At 45.0% G+C, this 16,371-nt stretch overlaps 2 protein-coding genes across 3 annotated transcripts; one reads left to right on the forward strand and one right to left on the reverse strand.

Moving 5' to 3' along the window:
- Positions 1-556: 556 nt before the first annotated feature.
- zranb1a (zinc finger, RAN-binding domain containing 1a) lies at positions 557-11,935 on the reverse strand. 2 transcript variants are annotated; one of them, XM_011616954.2, is made up of 10 exons: positions 11,761-11,935; positions 10,296-11,150; positions 7,808-7,995; positions 7,002-7,155; positions 5,857-5,928; positions 4,995-5,193; positions 4,460-4,580; positions 2,388-2,517; positions 1,946-2,175; positions 557-1,463 (listed from the first exon to the last, which is right to left on the reverse strand). In XM_011616954.2, the coding sequence occupies exons 2-10, from the start codon at positions 11,128-11,130 to the stop codon at positions 1,248-1,250; spliced, it is 2,145 nt and encodes a 714-aa protein (XP_011615256.1). In that variant the 5' UTR covers positions 11,131-11,150; positions 11,761-11,935; the 3' UTR covers positions 557-1,247. The 2 variants fall into 2 exon arrangements, with proteins under 2 accessions (XP_011615256.1, XP_003961198.1); XM_003961149.3 differs by having other exon boundaries at positions 11,584-11,934.
- A 595-nt stretch (positions 11,936-12,530) lies between these two features.
- hpdl (4-hydroxyphenylpyruvate dioxygenase-like) lies at positions 12,531-14,841 on the forward strand. The gene is made up of 5 exons (XM_003961218.3): positions 12,531-13,259; positions 13,332-13,498; positions 13,582-13,733; positions 14,029-14,150; positions 14,308-14,841. Exons 1-5 carry the CDS (start codon positions 12,583-12,585, stop codon positions 14,507-14,509), a joined length of 1,320 nt encoding a protein of 439 aa, XP_003961267.1. The 5' UTR covers positions 12,531-12,582; the 3' UTR covers positions 14,510-14,841.
- The last annotated feature ends 1,530 nt before the right edge of the window (positions 14,842-16,371 follow it).

A 16,371-nucleotide genomic window follows, 5' to 3' on the forward strand; every position in this document is an offset into this window, starting at 1 on the left:
GAGTTCACCGCTCTGCTTGTTACTCTATCTAGCGGCCAAATCGTGATACTGTTTAACTTTATTGGGTATTCTATCAGCGTCGCCCAGTTTCAGTGGCATTTTGTTTTGTTTCCGGGGAAACGTTTGAGTGTAACACACAAGATAAAGTTGTCAGGACCACTTGCGGAAGCTCGCAACTAACCAGTATAATACTACTTCCTCTTTGGTTTATGTAAAATGTAGTTTAAAATAACACACACTAGGTTAAGTTACAATACGTCTTACGGAAGAAATCTACGTTCACCGTAGTAAAACGTGCAAGCGCTTGCACAACATAGTTGTGAATAATCTGTCACTGCAGAGTTTATGAAGAATATAATCTACTTCCAATAGGAGTCATAGTTTATATCTGATGATGCACCCCAGCCAAGTGATTTCACATCAATACCGCCTTCAAACAGGTCAAACTTGAAACGACCTCCAGTAGGGGGCGCGAGCGTTCGTGTTTTGGTGTTTTTGGACTCGTTTCGGCAAACTAATGTTTTTCTGAGCATCGAAGGAAGGACGAGACAACAAAGAGGATGCAAGTGAGTCAAATTTAATGTTTTATGCACTCAATAGAAAGAGGCAGAGTGTGCAGCTTCCCCCCCCCCCCCCCCATCACCACCACCACCCACTCTGAAACAGAACTAAATCGTATGTAAAAATGTCAGTAAACTTCCTCCCCCGCCCGTCAGCCTCAAAAAACGTAGGTATAATTTGTGCAAAATAAAATAGTTTAGGACTAAATACATCAAACATAACATAGATAAAATGAAGTAGGACAAAAAAGTGTCACCTCCACGCAAACCATTCGCAACAAATAAATAAATCCAACATCAGGAGGAAATCGGGAGGGGAAAAAAAGATTTTTTTAAACTAACACACCTTAGAATCCTTGATCACAATTTCATGTCAGGCAAATGAAAGTTTATCACCTAGCGCTGCTCTGAAATTTCCTTAAATATATTTTTCCTACTTTTTCTATATTACCGGGGTGGAGATAAATGACTTTGCCACAAATTAGGGGAAACCTGTATACAGGAAGGCAAAATAAATGGACTGTGCTTTCATGGGAGCGGTAATCAAGCCTGTGCATGACGCTGCAGCTCTGTTTCCATAACACAGATCACATGCATTATTACAAGATTCTGGAGAAAAGGTGAAAATAAATGTAGACATTAAGGTCCTCTCCCCGAGCATGAAGCGTCCAGTCTATTCCAGTTTGCTCACTCGTCCTCGTCCTCCTCTTCCTCACCATCAGACAGAGAGGCACAGGGGCGGATCTGGCGGTATCTGTCCAGCCACTTCTCCACCATCTGGGTGACCAGGGGGTGGTTGCGGCGACGGGAGCTCTTCTGCATGGCCACCAACACGCCTCCTTCAGTCACGCAGCAGTCCAGCCACTCCCTCAGCAGCTTCTCCTGCTGCTCCTCGTTTCCATTCTGAGGAGCAGACAAACGTTTTTACCTTTACTGCTGCAAACATTTGCCTTGGTTTGTGTGAGGAAAACCAACAGGTTTGTCATTTATCTTAAGGCCGCGCTACCTGAGGGGTAGACTGTGAAAGCTGGTCTGAAACGACCGTAAACCCCCCCTCACACATGTACGACAGATGGTGAGTGTGGATGGGGTGAACACAGCACAGTATTCCTGACTGGAGCAGTTAGTGGATGCAAAAGCTCCCATTAACTCCTGGGCATGCTCTCCGTTCACACATGTGCATCACTGATTTATTTTAGGAGCCAGCAGGAGCAAGTCCAGGTTTAGAACATGTGTTTGCATCACCAGCTCCTCTGAATAAAGTCCTGGCAAAGCCTCTGTTACGGTGGTTACAGTGCAGGAGAGATTATAAACCGAGATTTAGCGCAGCGTCCACGTGCACCTTCAGCTAAATGGATTTAATCAACGCTTCCTCCGAATACTACCTCTTGTGCAGACAGGAAGTGCACGTGCAGCAGCTTCCTCTCACTATCCACGAGTGGCAAGAAAGTGACGTTGACATCGTCGTCGGTGTTCAAGTTGGCGCCGGCACCCCTGTTGTCATAGCCGTCGTTCTCCATGGCCACCAGGGCGGAGAAGTGGCCCCGCGTGTAGCCCAGGGCGATGGGGCTCTTCCAGCAGAAGCTCTGCTCCCACAACAGAGGCAGGTACACACCTACAGCACACACAGATCAGCCCCATCAATAGTGTCGCCATGGAAGCTAAATTATTAGGCAGTAAAGTCTGTCAAACAGAATGGATTGGGAGGGGGGGGGGGGCTTTATAAAGCTGATCATGTGTCAGCAGCCAGGGCTGTGAATGGCAGGTAAACCTGTCTGACAAATCCTTTGGATGAAGAGGCCCCCGCGAGAACTCCTGCGGCCTCACCTTGAAAGCGAGTGTACCCTAACGTTTCCCCACGGAAACTTTTGTAGTATTTCACTCCGTAGACGATGATGGGCCTGCGAAGAATGTGTGCGAGGACAAAAATGTGGGTCTGCTCCAGGCTGGCCCCGGGCTGAGGGGAGAGAGAGAGAGAGAGAGAGAAAAGACAAAATGTCACACAAGAAAGCAGCTACTTGCGTGTGTCCCCACCCCCCACAGTCGTGCACTGAATATTAGCAGGACTAAATATAGCAGCAGGGGCCCCGGCTGCCAAGAGCTGTGATCACATTACAAAACACAGCATCCTGCAGCCGGTCAGCCTGCAGCTCTGGCGGCACCAGCCTGCCGCCCTCCGTCTCTTCATCCCTCCATCTTCATCGCAGGATGCTAAAACATTACATTCTTTTGGGCGGGGGGCTCGGAGTCATTTAAATATATGTATATATGAGATCTGTTGGATTTAATCCGTCCGCCACTGTGAAAGACAAGGTTACCGCCGAGTCACTTTTGGCTTGCTCGCCCCTGCTGCCAGTGGCGTGGCTCCCAGAGCCAAATGTCTGTAATCCCAAGGTCACATGTGGGGAAGGAGTGCCACTTCAGCAGGCGGCCGAGCCAAACAGATGAGCGAGCATCTCGGGCTGATCTGCATTTATTACTCACGTCCTCGCTCTCTCCCCCCTACAGACATAATCCACCTTAGACAGAGCCTCTTATCATATTCTGCCCCCTGCTCAGTCCAATCCACATCACCACAGAGGCAATAGGACTTTTTAGGTTTTTTTATTTTTTTTATTTAAATATAAATCAAAATTATGTGCTGGCCTAAAAATCCAAAACATGTCAGGGGTTAATGCCTTCACCAAGCTGGGCTCCGACTAGAGCAGGGGTCACCAACACAGTGCCCGTGGGCGCCAAGTCGCCCGCAATGACCACATGAGTCGCCCGCAACCTGTTCTAAAAATAGCAAAACTCGCAAGTGAGGTGCATCTAAGAAAATTTTTTCTACCGCTATTTTTTTTTTTTTTAAATCACACCTGCATTTACATAGATTTTAAAATGACAATGCCTTAAAATAAATAAAAATATAAATAAAGTGAAGGTGAACTCTGACCTAGTTCAAAGGTCAGTATTGTGCACATGAAAGAACCTTTGCGCTTGTGGAGAATAAACTACCAGTGAAGATGGTGAGTGGAGGGCAATTTTCTACCCCAAACATGTCAGAACGAAGACAGTAAATTTATCATTTTCAAAGTGAATGGGAGGAAGAGTCATTTTTTACTACTGTGAAAGGAAGGTGTGTGTGTTGCAGTTGTGGGGCGACGGCGAAGCAGCACAATGTGGAGCGACGCTTCACTACGCCTCATGAAAGCTACAATGCTAATGCTAATGCTAACTACCCACACTCTACAGTCAGAAGGCCCAGGAGCTAAAAAGTGTGTTTATAAAATGGAACAGATTTTGAGCAGAATTGCAGTAAATTTGTTCAGTTAAGATTTATTCAATATGAAAGTTAATTTTTTTAAATGTTGCATAACTTTTTTAAACATGGTTCAACATAGTTTATGAATTGTTAAAATGGTTTAGTTTCTTATGGTTGAAAGGGTCTGGTGAAAACTCCACATTTTCTTTCTGATCAAATGTAGAAGTGATCATATGAATTGCTGAGATTAATAATAATAAAGTGTTGAATATTGATCTTTTCTGTTACCCACTCTAAGTTATTGATACACACACACACAATTTGTTATTTATTTTGTGTCAAGCTGTAGCCCTTCACACGACTCTGCACCCATGACGTAGCTCTTGGTTTCAAAAAGGTTGGTGACCCCTGGACTAGAGTCTAGGACACTACAGATAACATTTATTTGAGCTCCTTCATTTGTGAAAGAATGCAGTCACACACTCTTTCAGCCTGACTGTAATCAAGTTGTCCCTGAGTCAAAAAGGCTAAACAGGTAAAACAGCAACACAACAAATGGTGATCTGTGTGATGTGCTGATAGGAGAGATGCTTGTTTAGGGGTTAATAAAGGACCAGAAGCAGGAAGCAAGTCAACCTAAAAACGTTGTCATTACCTGGCTGGCCAGAGACAGAATGAAGGCCCAGTCCTCCTGCCACTGCTCTTCCCTCAGGGAGAAATGTAAGCCAAAACTCTGCGAGTACCACGACTCCCACTCCTTCCAGCGAGTGTAAAACCTAGAAGGAAGAGACATTTGCGTCTTTATATCCGACACTTGCCAAGATCAAACATCCGTTATTTGGGAATGTGAGGGAATCATGTAAATATCCTGAGGAAACGCTTCAACAGAGCCTCCCATTTAAATGATGGAAGCGGCTGAGCGGCCAAAAGGGCACGGCAGCAGCGCAAACATGGGAAACCATTACACAGCTATTCAGGGCGCGCACGACAACATGGCCATAACTCCCAACTTTGAAGTATAAAGTCACTGCGATTTTTATATATGAGCTGACTCAGTCGCCTAAATCATGCGTCATTTAAGCGTCGTTTTTAGAACCACAGAGGGAGTTGCACGGACGAACTTCATGAACGGTGCCAGTTAGTGCTGATTTAGACGGATCTGTAGGACTGAAGAGAGCATAGAGGCTCACCAATGGGAGCAATCGTGCAGGCTGTCATGGAGGGTCTTGCGAAGAACCGAGTCCTTATCGTAGATTCCCCAGGTAGCCTGTAAAACGGAGTCCAGCAGACAGTCTCCAGCCGTGCGATTCCACAGCGCATACAGTCGGCTGTCGAGGCGCGTTCCCAGCTCCAGAGACCAGTTGATGACCGGAGACTCTTCTTCCAGCTCTACGTACGGAGGGAAGTGTTTAATGAGTGCGGCCGCGAGGGCGTCGTTAAGAACACAGGTTCTCCTCAATGTCTGGGCTCGTCGTCTGCTTGTATTATGGAAAAATGCCAGATTGAAACGTTGACACTTTACCCAATGAGCGTTCGATCATTTCCCAAATTGAGAGAAACTCGAGCGCCACAGATGCGCTCTTGCGTTGCAATTCTGTAATTGCTGCAGCAAATCTTCACAGAGAAACTGTAAATTGGATAACTGGCTTCCCCCCCCCCAGTGCACTTGCAATTTCGGAAAATACACTTCCAGCGCTTGTTGAGACACGCCGTCTGGAAGATGAGCTGGGGCGCTTCTCCCCAGTAAGCTAATTTCTGGCTGCTTAAACAGGCTCCTGATATAATCAGCAGCACAATACGTAAATACGCTGGTAGATTTAAGGGCATTCAGACAGACTAGGCAGTGAGGGAGGGTGTGCGGGAGGGGAAGCAGTTAGCCTATTCCACCTAATTAGAGAGCGAGTAGAGAAGATGAAGAAGCTGGCTAGAGATCACAGGAGCAGATGTTGGTTCCGAGGCCCGACTGGGAGGCAGCGGATGAATCATATGTAACCATCGAGTGTTGACACGTGTGTTTCAACCTGTATCGTTTTAAAAGGAAAAGGGATGTACCTTTTTGCACATCTCGATCCAAAACCTCATCAAAAAGCTTCTCCTGGACGGCAGGTGGCAGGTCCTCGATGTCTGAAAAGTCACATGGGTGGGATTATATAGGTGCAGGCTTATTAAAACCTAATTGTTCACAGTACTGAGGGCAGCAGAGTCCCAGCAATAACGACAAACAGCGGAGACGTTCTCTGCCATTCCATTCACTGGCTGGCATTTTGTCACTGGCACGCTGCACAACACAAGCTCTGTACAGCATGTTGTCTTTCTGTATGTATTGAACCGTGTGCACACGGAGCCAGAACACTGGTGGCTGTTCTCCGGCTCAATAGTGAATGGCACGGGCATTGTCGAAAAGAGAGACAGAGTCAAAAGAGAGCGATGCCCTGCAGCTGGCTCTGGGCCGGATTGGGTCCACAAAGAAATACTTGGCATATCATTCAAGCATAGCAGTGAAGCCTGCATAATCTTTGATCCGGCAGCACTGAATCAGAGTACATCTGGTTACTCCAAAAAGCAAAGTGTGTCACTTCAGCAAACACGCCACAGGGATGGGACGCTGAGCGGCAGGTACGTTGAGCAATGCTGCGCGGCAAGAGCGTCATTCCGCCTGTTCTCTGCTAGGATTGGATGCATCCACAGACGAGCTGTCAGGAGCCTTTGTAGCCTAGATCTAACCTCCGTCTAACGGCAGAAACAAACACATTGATCGTCCCCTTAAATCGATGACAGAGGACGTTCGATAGAGCAGACAGCCACGTATGGACCCACAATGACCGCTGTCGTACACACGGCACAGTGGTCGTAAGGAACAGCTACTCTCAAAGTTCTTCTAAGCTTGGCAGCAGTCTGTGACTACCCACACAGGCTCAGCTTCCTGCAGCTGTAGCGTGCACGCCTGAAATCACCGCTCCACTTCGCCTTTACACAACAATGGATGCGGCGATGTTTTGCAAAACCCTCCACCCTGGAGTCCGTTTTCGTATCTTTCGTATTTTGTTGTAAACACACGGCCCAAACGGAACATTTCTTCTCTATACAGGTGGAAGAACCAGCTGAGATGCTCAACACTGTGACAGCCTTGAATGTTATGTAAAAAATGTCTCCCTAAAGAGTGAAATACAAAGTTTTACTTAAGAAATGTGAAGCACCTGCAGGTAGTGTGAACGTGACCAAGTCACTAAGAAAGTAACAAGCAAAGTCTCCTTTGCGTTGATGCAAGGAGGCGGCGATCTCCCTGCGGATCTGCTCAGTCAGCTCAGGACACACCATGGAGGGGATGCACTTTGCTGCCTGCTGGCTCACCTATAAGTCAGAGACAACTGTTAAGTCAGTGGAAAATGCAACAAATGTCAGTGTCCCTAGATAATTGTGATGGATGCTGAAAGGTTGTGTAGATAATCCCCAGATGCATCCATCAAAACTGTCCTATATACCAAGGACACCCCATGCTGTCTATTTGAGACCATCACACGTATGTGGATAGTACCAAGCAAAAATTACACATGTTGCATGCATTTATTTAGCAAAGATCAAATTCTGATATGGACAACGGAGGCGGGTCGCAGCTCTGTGCACGTCCACAACAGCTCTGAGGCATCGTGCCCATTAAGACTCAATGCCAGGACTGCAGTCAGGCTAATCCTTTAGCAAATCCTCAAAGTGCACTCCTGCTGTAATTATAGGCACATCTGCTACATATATCTGCGACTATGGTGCAGAGAAATTACAGGGCAACATCATTGACCAGCAGAAAATGACAATATTCCTTCCTTTTTGTCTCGTCCCATTCGTGCGAAATCGAGTCCCATTTTATTGTTAGGTTTCGTATATTTCATTTAAAGGAGAACACAGGTGTTCTTTCCTTTTTACGAGTGGATATTTAAATACAAACGTGCATCAGTGCTCATTTGGAATGCTGCGTTTCATTCCATCTGCTTGACTCCTGGTGCTGTACCTCTGTGAGCAGGATCGCTAGCATGTCCTGCCTCTGGAAGCGGATGGACAAATGCACCAGGGTGTAGCCTGCATCGAACGCAGAGGAGCGGTTAAGAAGTTGCACCTCGTCGGCAGTGAGCTGCCGGGCGATGTCCCCTCCCGAGGACTTGTAGGCTTCTACTGCCGCCAGGTCCCCTTCTACCACGCCTGCAGCCCACAGAGGAAGAGGAAGAGTAGGAAGGAAGGTCAGAAAAAGATTAGAAACAAAGGTGAGACTAAAAATGTCCCTCCGAGTACATTTGCTTAACAATTCAGTTGCATGAGAAAATAAAGATTGATAAAAGACAAACATCCCATTCAAACCAGCTTGTGCTTTGTAAAGTAGACGAGCGTTTCACTCATCAGTTGTCCTTGTATGTAATAACAGCAACATGTAGCAGCCACGCTGAATGAGAAAAATACAGACAAACTCTTCAGACTACACAAACACAAGCTGTTCCCGGTCTGTTACCGATTAATATTTAAATCTGGATTCATTTCCATAACAAATTCAAGGACTGAACACACAGAGCTCAGAGTGAGAAGCTCTCGATACCAAATCCACAATTCTAGATGTAGTACTGGCGAAACCAGTATGAGAACAGTAATCAAACCGACCGGTTATGACATGAGCAAAGAGGAGAGTAGATTATCGGCAAGAATTAGCTGGGTCAAACAGCGTTTCCCCGTCCTCTCTGCATCATCCATGAGGGAAATGAGCTGCAGCGTCTGGAAGGAGCAGCAGCTCACCGGCTGGTTTTAATAGGCTACCAAATGTGAGGGTGTTCTTTCAAGGGCAGCTACCTTAAAGGAACCTGCCCTGGAACACACCAACCTCATGTGACACATTCTGAATTTAGACCTATTAACAGAATGATTTAGGCTACAATCTGGTGACAGGTTATAATCACAACAGGCGTTACATCTCTTTTACATTGGTAAAGAATAACTAGTCATTATTCAACTGGACATCAACTAAACACAGTCGTCTCAAAACAAGGTCTTGTGTCATATATTGAGTCTGTCCATAGGCCATGAATGACCTCTTTAGCGACCCCCCCCCCCAGTGTTTTCATAGTTATGGTTAATTGGTTGGTTATTTTTTCCAAACTTCCTAATAGAATTCCATGAAATCTTAATTCCATCAATTGAAAGCCTGGAATTGAGTCAAACTGCCACTCAGAACCATTAAAAATGTAATTTAAAGCAGAAAAACTAATAGAAAAGGTCAGAGGTGGAAATCTGTTCCCTTAAATATTTCAGGAAGCAAAATGAATGATATCCTAAAAATCCAAATGCTTGTTCAAAAAAGCCCTAACAAATAAACTTGTACTTTAGAAGGAAACTGTTTAGACAGTAAAAATCCTCTGCACAACAATTATTCTGGTTAAATAAACAGCACTATTACACAAACAGTGTCTGCTTCCTTTTAAAGGAACGCAGGATTTTGCCAAAAATGCAGAACACTGAGAAAACATCAGAGCAGAGATGTGAGATCTAAGGAAGTGCTCAGCTGGTCCATAACGTACAGTCAGAAGCAGCAACTTCCTCCATTGGAACGCCGCAAAGAGGCCGTTAATGTGAGTAACATAAATAAAGTCAGCTGACTGTATGAATAAAAAGACATAAAAATAGCCAAGAGGTGTCTTGAAAAGGCTGATGTGTGTAAAAAAAACCAAAACGATTCCACACTTACACAAGCGTTGTGTTTCCTATTGCGCAACAACCATGCAAACGGCAGATGACAACCAGAGCCAAAGTCAGGAGGACACTGATCATGTGCTGCCTTCGTGCCCCCCCCCCCCTCTCTCTTGTCGGGCTGTCAAAGCTATTTTGGCCTCCCTGAGGCCTGGGGTCAGTACATAAGCACCACTGTTTACTGGTCTGTTGACTGGCAGCCAGGAGGATCTCTGGTCTGTGGGATCTGCTCACACTGCTTTGCCCAGACGGCCCATTCATCTGCCGGCTGGGAAGCACTCACACCCTCTCAGTTCCTCAAAGGCACCCTCAGTGAACAGCAAGGGCAGCCCGGCATTGAGCAATAAGCTGGATCGTATATCCTGCTCGCCATTTAAGTGCATTATGTCCTCATTCAGAGTAACTTATGCTTTGTTGATGATCATCTTACCTCAGCGGATATCGTCCACCTTAAAAGCCAATCTGGAGAACTTCAAACCTTTGTCAAAGCTCACTATTTGCACAGTTCCTGCTATGCTGCAAAAGTACCAACAAAGATTCTTAAGAAAATACCAAGTTAGTGGATCATAGTCCACTTTTTTATCTCTACTGAGCATGAAACCAAAAAATGTCACTTCCCTGTGTTGTCCTTTGTGGAGAACACTTCCACAGAAGGAAGCAAAGAGCCGTTTTTACATGGATATATTGTTATTTCTAAATTTCTTTACGGACAAACTGATGATTGAATTAATCCAGGGCTAGAAGCGATGTCGTAACATGCACAAACTCACCGGCACACGCGTTAAGGAAGAGCCAGTCTGTTTTTTTCATACGGTTTCTAATCTGTTTTAACTTCTTGAAGTCCACCTCTTGGTCCTCATTGCTGCTCATGGCTCCAGCGGCAAGCTCTATCCTCTGGAAGTCCATTTTCACGCTGTCTTCTCTTGTGAGTGTTGGAGGGGACCTTCTTGTTTGGCCCTGGCCTCCACTGCAGATTCCCCTCCATCTAGCCCGGTCCTGCTCGTTGATGATGGTCGTAGGTTCACAGAACTCAGCCTGCTCTGTGGTTTCCAGGTTGTTGGGCTTTGGATGGTCACACACCACACATTTTGAAATGCTGGGCCAGTTCTGGTAAGTGCAAGCTGTACATGTCCAGTGCGGTTGATGGGTGTTGAGTCTGTTTCTGTCATTATACTCCTCACAGGTATCGATAGGCGAGTGAAGAGTTGAACGGCAGCCTGCATTGGAGCAGGAGGTCTGTGGAGACTCGGTGGGGCTGGTGGTCCTTGGGCGCTGACACAGGCATTGTGTACAGCGGATGGCCCGGGGCCAGTTAAGGTAGGTGCATATCTGACAGGACCACTTATTAGCAATTTCAACCATGTTGGTGGACCTGACTCGTGGTCTCGCACTGGAGTCGGGGCAGATGAGGAGACTACTTCCACTCTCGGTTCTGGGAGAGCCCCACTCCAAACTAGGGTCCAGATCAGAGCTGAGCTTGTAAGGTTCCTCCGTGATGATGGGTCCTCTTGATCTCTGTGCTCGGCACATGGTGCACTTGATAGCAGACGGCCAGTTTTCATAGGTGCAGTAGTCACAGACCCACTTGATCCTCTGTTCCGTCATGCTGGATCACTATAAACAGTCTAGCAGTGAAGGAGAAAAAAAAAGAAGTAATTGTTAGAGGCGAACAAAACACATATGCTTCATTTAGTGTCGCACTTTGGATAGTGGAACCGGTGTTAAGTATAGATAAATGTGGTGTCAGGGTATAAAATAGCTGGCTGTCAACAAGCCAGAATAATTGAGTGACACCGGCAACCTGAGATTTATAAACTATGCATCACAAGTGTATGCAAAGTCGTCAGTGGCCTGGTTTTTAATCACATGTTGAACGTTTATCGCGATAATACGAGATGTTTAGCTTTTGCTTGTTAGCTGTTAAGCTAACTACCCAGCATTCAATGGGCGTCAATCTTAGCTGCGACCTTAAATCCAGTTTGTCGCGAGACGTAAAGTACGAGGCAGTAAAATACGTTTTATGCGACACATAGTGGGAAATGTGTCACCGTTTCTTACCGTTTAACGGCTGCGCTTGTTCGACAATGTTGCTCAGCAGAACCACAACAAACCCTGTCTCGCAGTCACCCCTCCTGCTGCTCTGGCAAACCGTTCCCGACGCCAGTAATTTCTAATTCTTTGCCCTATCACATGTTTACCTACGGACACATTGACCTCTCGCAGAATAAACCGCACCTTTCCGAAACCTCTGTAATTTTCGAGTCATGGTCTACCCCCAGGGACGGTCCGTGACTTGCATTACTCCCGTGTTGTTTAATGGCGGCGACGGGGAGACAAACGAGTGGCAAAGCCAAAATAAACGCTTAGTTGCTTCGTCACCAATCATTCAGCTAAACGCTCCTCGCGATTGGATAAACGGAAGTTCCTGCGGGTGCGTTCAAGACCATCGGAAAAATAACAACTCTTCCGAGGCAAAGTTTATGAGACGTTTAAATGGTTTCGAAAATTGTCCCTTTTACTGATGAGCGTCAAGTGAATAATATTTTCACTATAATTCGAAAAGCGCCATTAGTTATGTATTCCTGCATAGTGTTTCAAGGGCAAACAATAATAAAAAAAAAAGATTAAATATATAAATGCCAGGTAAATTATATTATAAGTGTCCCATATACAGTTACTTTTACACATCATCTCTGGTAATTTTAAAAATATTTGACATGTTTTATGCACAGTCTTGTGTAACTCACCTTGTCGGAAGTCTGTTGATACGTCACTACCAGTTTTATGTCAATATAAAATAATTTTAAACCTGTTCTAAACTATCTATATCGTATTATCTATATCATTATGATGCAAACAGTGTGTATTTGGAGACACAAAAGCAGTGTTTTACAAAAAAGAAAACATTGCGCCTCGTAAATGGCCACTTATTAATATATATCCAATACAAAATACGCTTTCTTTAAAAAAAAAAATTGAATTCAAATGAACATAAATAAAGGACAAGGGTCATTCGCTTTCGGACACGCCCCCTCTCTCATTGCGTCACATCCAAACATGGCAGCTTACTTGAGCCGTTTACACCACATTTCGCTCCACGTTTTAAACGCGGAGAAAATAGCCAATGACCTTGTCTCTAAATTCAAATTTAACTTATTTGCTGCTAGACTGACGGACACGTCCAGACAATTAGCGCTGAGGAAAGGGGCCGCCGTTTTCGTCGTGAATGAGAGACCGGATCGCAGGGGACTGAATGAGGTGCGAAACGCACCCGCATCCTATCCGCATCGGATCTTGGTGGGGAAACACGCCGGGGGGCATCAGTCAAGGTGCCTCTACGATATCAGCCCATCCTCTTCTGTGGATACAGTAAGCAATGTGTGTTTCGAAGTTGAGGATGTGGAGAGGTCATTCGATGCTCTGCGTGACCTGGGCTGCAACTTCCTGGTGCCTCCCACCACAGTTGAAGACGGAAATGGTCGAGTCACATACTCTGTGCTTAAATCTGTTGTGGGAAACGTTTGCCACACACTGATTGACAGGACAAACTACAAGGGCGCGTTCCTGCCTGGGTTTGATGTTCTGCAAAAGGACTGCAGCCTGGGAGAAGATGACAAATCCTGTCCAATAACACATTTTGATCACATAACGTACGCCTGCCCCAGGCAGACGACCCAGCAGGTCATGAGGTGGTATGAGCACCTGTTTGGGTTTCAGAGGTTTTTCATTGATAGGTGAGAACATTTCTGCACATTTCTAATTATTTATTTCACTGGCGATTTAGCTTAGAATTTGCTCCTCTGCAGCAACGAAGATGTGGATGAAGGGTTTGTCATAAATCAGGAGGGGATCGGCCTACGCCTTACTGCTATGGAATACTGGAAATGCAGCAAAGCAGGCATCACTCTTCCATCTTTGAATAAAAAGGAGCCTGATTGCAAATTTGTCATTGCTGAATCCCTCCCTGAACAAGGTACTAGGATCTGTTCCAACCTACTCTGTGTTAAATCAGCCACTTTTGATTCAATTACAGCAGCCACCTTACTCTGTCTGCAGGTAGAAATCAGGTTGACACCTTCTTGGAGAAGCACAGGGCCCCTGGGATTCAGCACATCGGGCTGTACACGAAAGATATAGTTTCTACCTCACAGATTATGGCAGAAGCTGGCGTTCAGTTCTTCTCTCCTCCTTTTGCCTACTACACAGAGGTCTGAATAACTCTTCAAATGGTTCAATTATTCAAGAGCAGCACCTGAAATGCACGCAGCATTGGCTTTGCTTTAATTAATGCCAGTGGTGGCGGTTATTGCTTTGGTGCTGCCTACCACCAGAGGGCAACCAAGAGCTCCTATTTAGAGCGCTCCATATTTAATGGGACTGAATTGCCAGTTTGGCAGCATAAAAATGTATTGTAATCAGTCAGCTAACTTCCCATTTAACACACTTTACCCAGATTTTTTAGACATGTGGGTAATATTTTCCCTGTTTCTTGTGGTGTGACAGGTGGGAAAACAACATGAGATAGAGGAGGCAGGACACAATCCCCAGATTTTGGCACAGCACGGCATCCTCCTGGATACGAACCTGCACCAGGAGTCTTCACCACAGTCCAGAGAAAACAGAAGGTGGGCGACAAAGTGAAAAAGCTCTGCCAAGATGAGAGTGCAGTTTTTCCTTTTTATTGCGTAGAGTCCCAGGAGGGATCAATTACAGCGTACAGTGTTGTAAAAACAAGGCTGAAGCACGGCGAAGTGCAGTCACCCGAGTTATTTCCATTTCCAGGTACCTCCTTCAGGTGTTTACAAAGCCCATCTTCGCAGAGGACACCTTTTTCTTGGAGCTGATAGAACGAAGGGGGGCAACAGGTTTTGGTGAGGGGAACATCAGGGCACTGTGGAGGTCGGTGCAGGCGCACATGGAGAACGAGAAGCTGGACTATAAAGAAGCGGGCTCGCCGGAGGCAGCCGCCCAAACTGTTCAGTAGTTGACACTTAGACACTTTTAACCGGGATTGTTATGTTTCAGGGGTTTTTAACATATATCAACAAGGAAGCACTTGTAATGTAGAACAAGATGTAATATATTTCCAGACCAACAAGGGAATGAGTTTATTTAAGAGTGGATTGAAAAAGTTGAAGAATGTAGGCATTTAATGCAAATTCATAAACTGTATTACATGAGTGGAAATTTTATTTTGAACAAGTTGTAAAAAAGAAACAACTGTCACAAAGTAACTAAATTAGTAGCAACTCTTGGCTGCTAATTTCCCACCACTGGGGGAATGAAAAATAAAACACTTATTGGTGTAAAGATGTCCTAATAGTGCTGTGTTTCATAATTCACTGATTGCTACTCAATACACTGGATATTTTCCTGCTAAAACACATATTTTGAAATAGTGTCATGACAAATGTGCAGTGAAACTCCCACAACACAATATTTTTAATGTTGCTCTCACTGTGTATGAATCTAGTTTGACCACTCAATTATTCATACAAGTTAATTATTCAAATCTGCCTTTTTTATCTAATAGTACTGTAAATTTTAGAAATCTGTGTTTTTGAGTTACTGCTTCTTCATTGCACTGCAGCCATATTTACATATACTGTTTTTAAATTATCCAACTCAAACCGTATTTGAGTTAGGAATGAACTTTTTTCTAAAGTATGATGAGTTTTAACAAACTTTGCTGGTCTGTTTCAGTTAAGTGTCTGTAGAAGAACATCTGCATGTTTTTTTAGATGCTGTGAAAATGTAATTAAATTGAATCGTTGCAGCCTCAGAGGGAAAAGCCTGTACTTCTGCCTTTTGACAAACGGTGTCAGTGTTTTTCAACAAGACTGAACCTCAGGGAGAAACTTTTTTAGACTAGGATTAGTGCTCAATAAAAGGAAATGATCACATCTGACATTAAAAAAAACCCAAACCAACTACATTTGAATTTCTGCTTTAAAACCACCACCATACAAACACTATAAAAATGGGCACGGAAACCAGACATATAAAACCGAAATTATAATGTGGAACTTTGGTGAAGGCTATGAGGATTAACTGTTTATTGAAGTTTAGGAGACAGGGCTGCTACAAGAGGAGACCTTTAGCCATCTGTCTGTGGCTGGTGTGAGCCACAGATGGCAAACAGTATTCTGCATGGGGTCTCAGTGGAGGGAGTTGGAGGCCTACTTCCTATTTACTGTTAGCCATATGCTAGCTACAGTTCCATGAACAAAGCAAGAAGTAGGGGAAAGAGGAATATACAGTAGCCTGTAATACCTTCCAGGGTGGTACTGACAGACACAACAGGATGAAAGCGCACACAAACTTGCTGAACTGCAAGATTGTTCCTCAGGGGGTCGTGTTGGTTCGATCTGTTTCTTGGTGAGTCATCTGTGGATTTGTGCACCACAAAAGCCAACAAGAAAAGGGCCCCTGTGTTGTGAGTGCTGCCCGTGTGTGCGAACTCGCCGACTCTCCAGATGGCTGGAACGGGGGTTCGGTTCAAAACAACCTGTCACCCACACACTGTAGGCTGCACGGTTAAAGAGACAAATCTACCCAGCTCTCCACACAAAAAGCAGACAGTTTAACACAGAGGAGGACAGTCTGACAGTCTGGAGGAGATTAGTGGCACACAGCAGATGTTACCTCTTGATTAACAATAGTGTCTGCAGGGGTGAGCCTGAGCTCCCCACCCGTCTGTTGTCCAGGGTTTTGACTTTGACACCTACAAAATAAATGCACTAACTCTGCATGATGTAATGGGATAAACTATCTAAAATCTTAGCGTACAATCCTCAAAAGTAACAATATGCCTTTAATGGTTTGGTAGATTTTCCATTGTTAACA

Source organism: Takifugu rubripes, chromosome 1, assembly GCF_901000725.2.
Source record: "Takifugu rubripes chromosome 1, fTakRub1.2, whole genome shotgun sequence".
Lineage (NCBI taxonomy): Eukaryota > Metazoa > Chordata > Actinopteri > Tetraodontiformes > Tetraodontidae > Takifugu > Takifugu rubripes.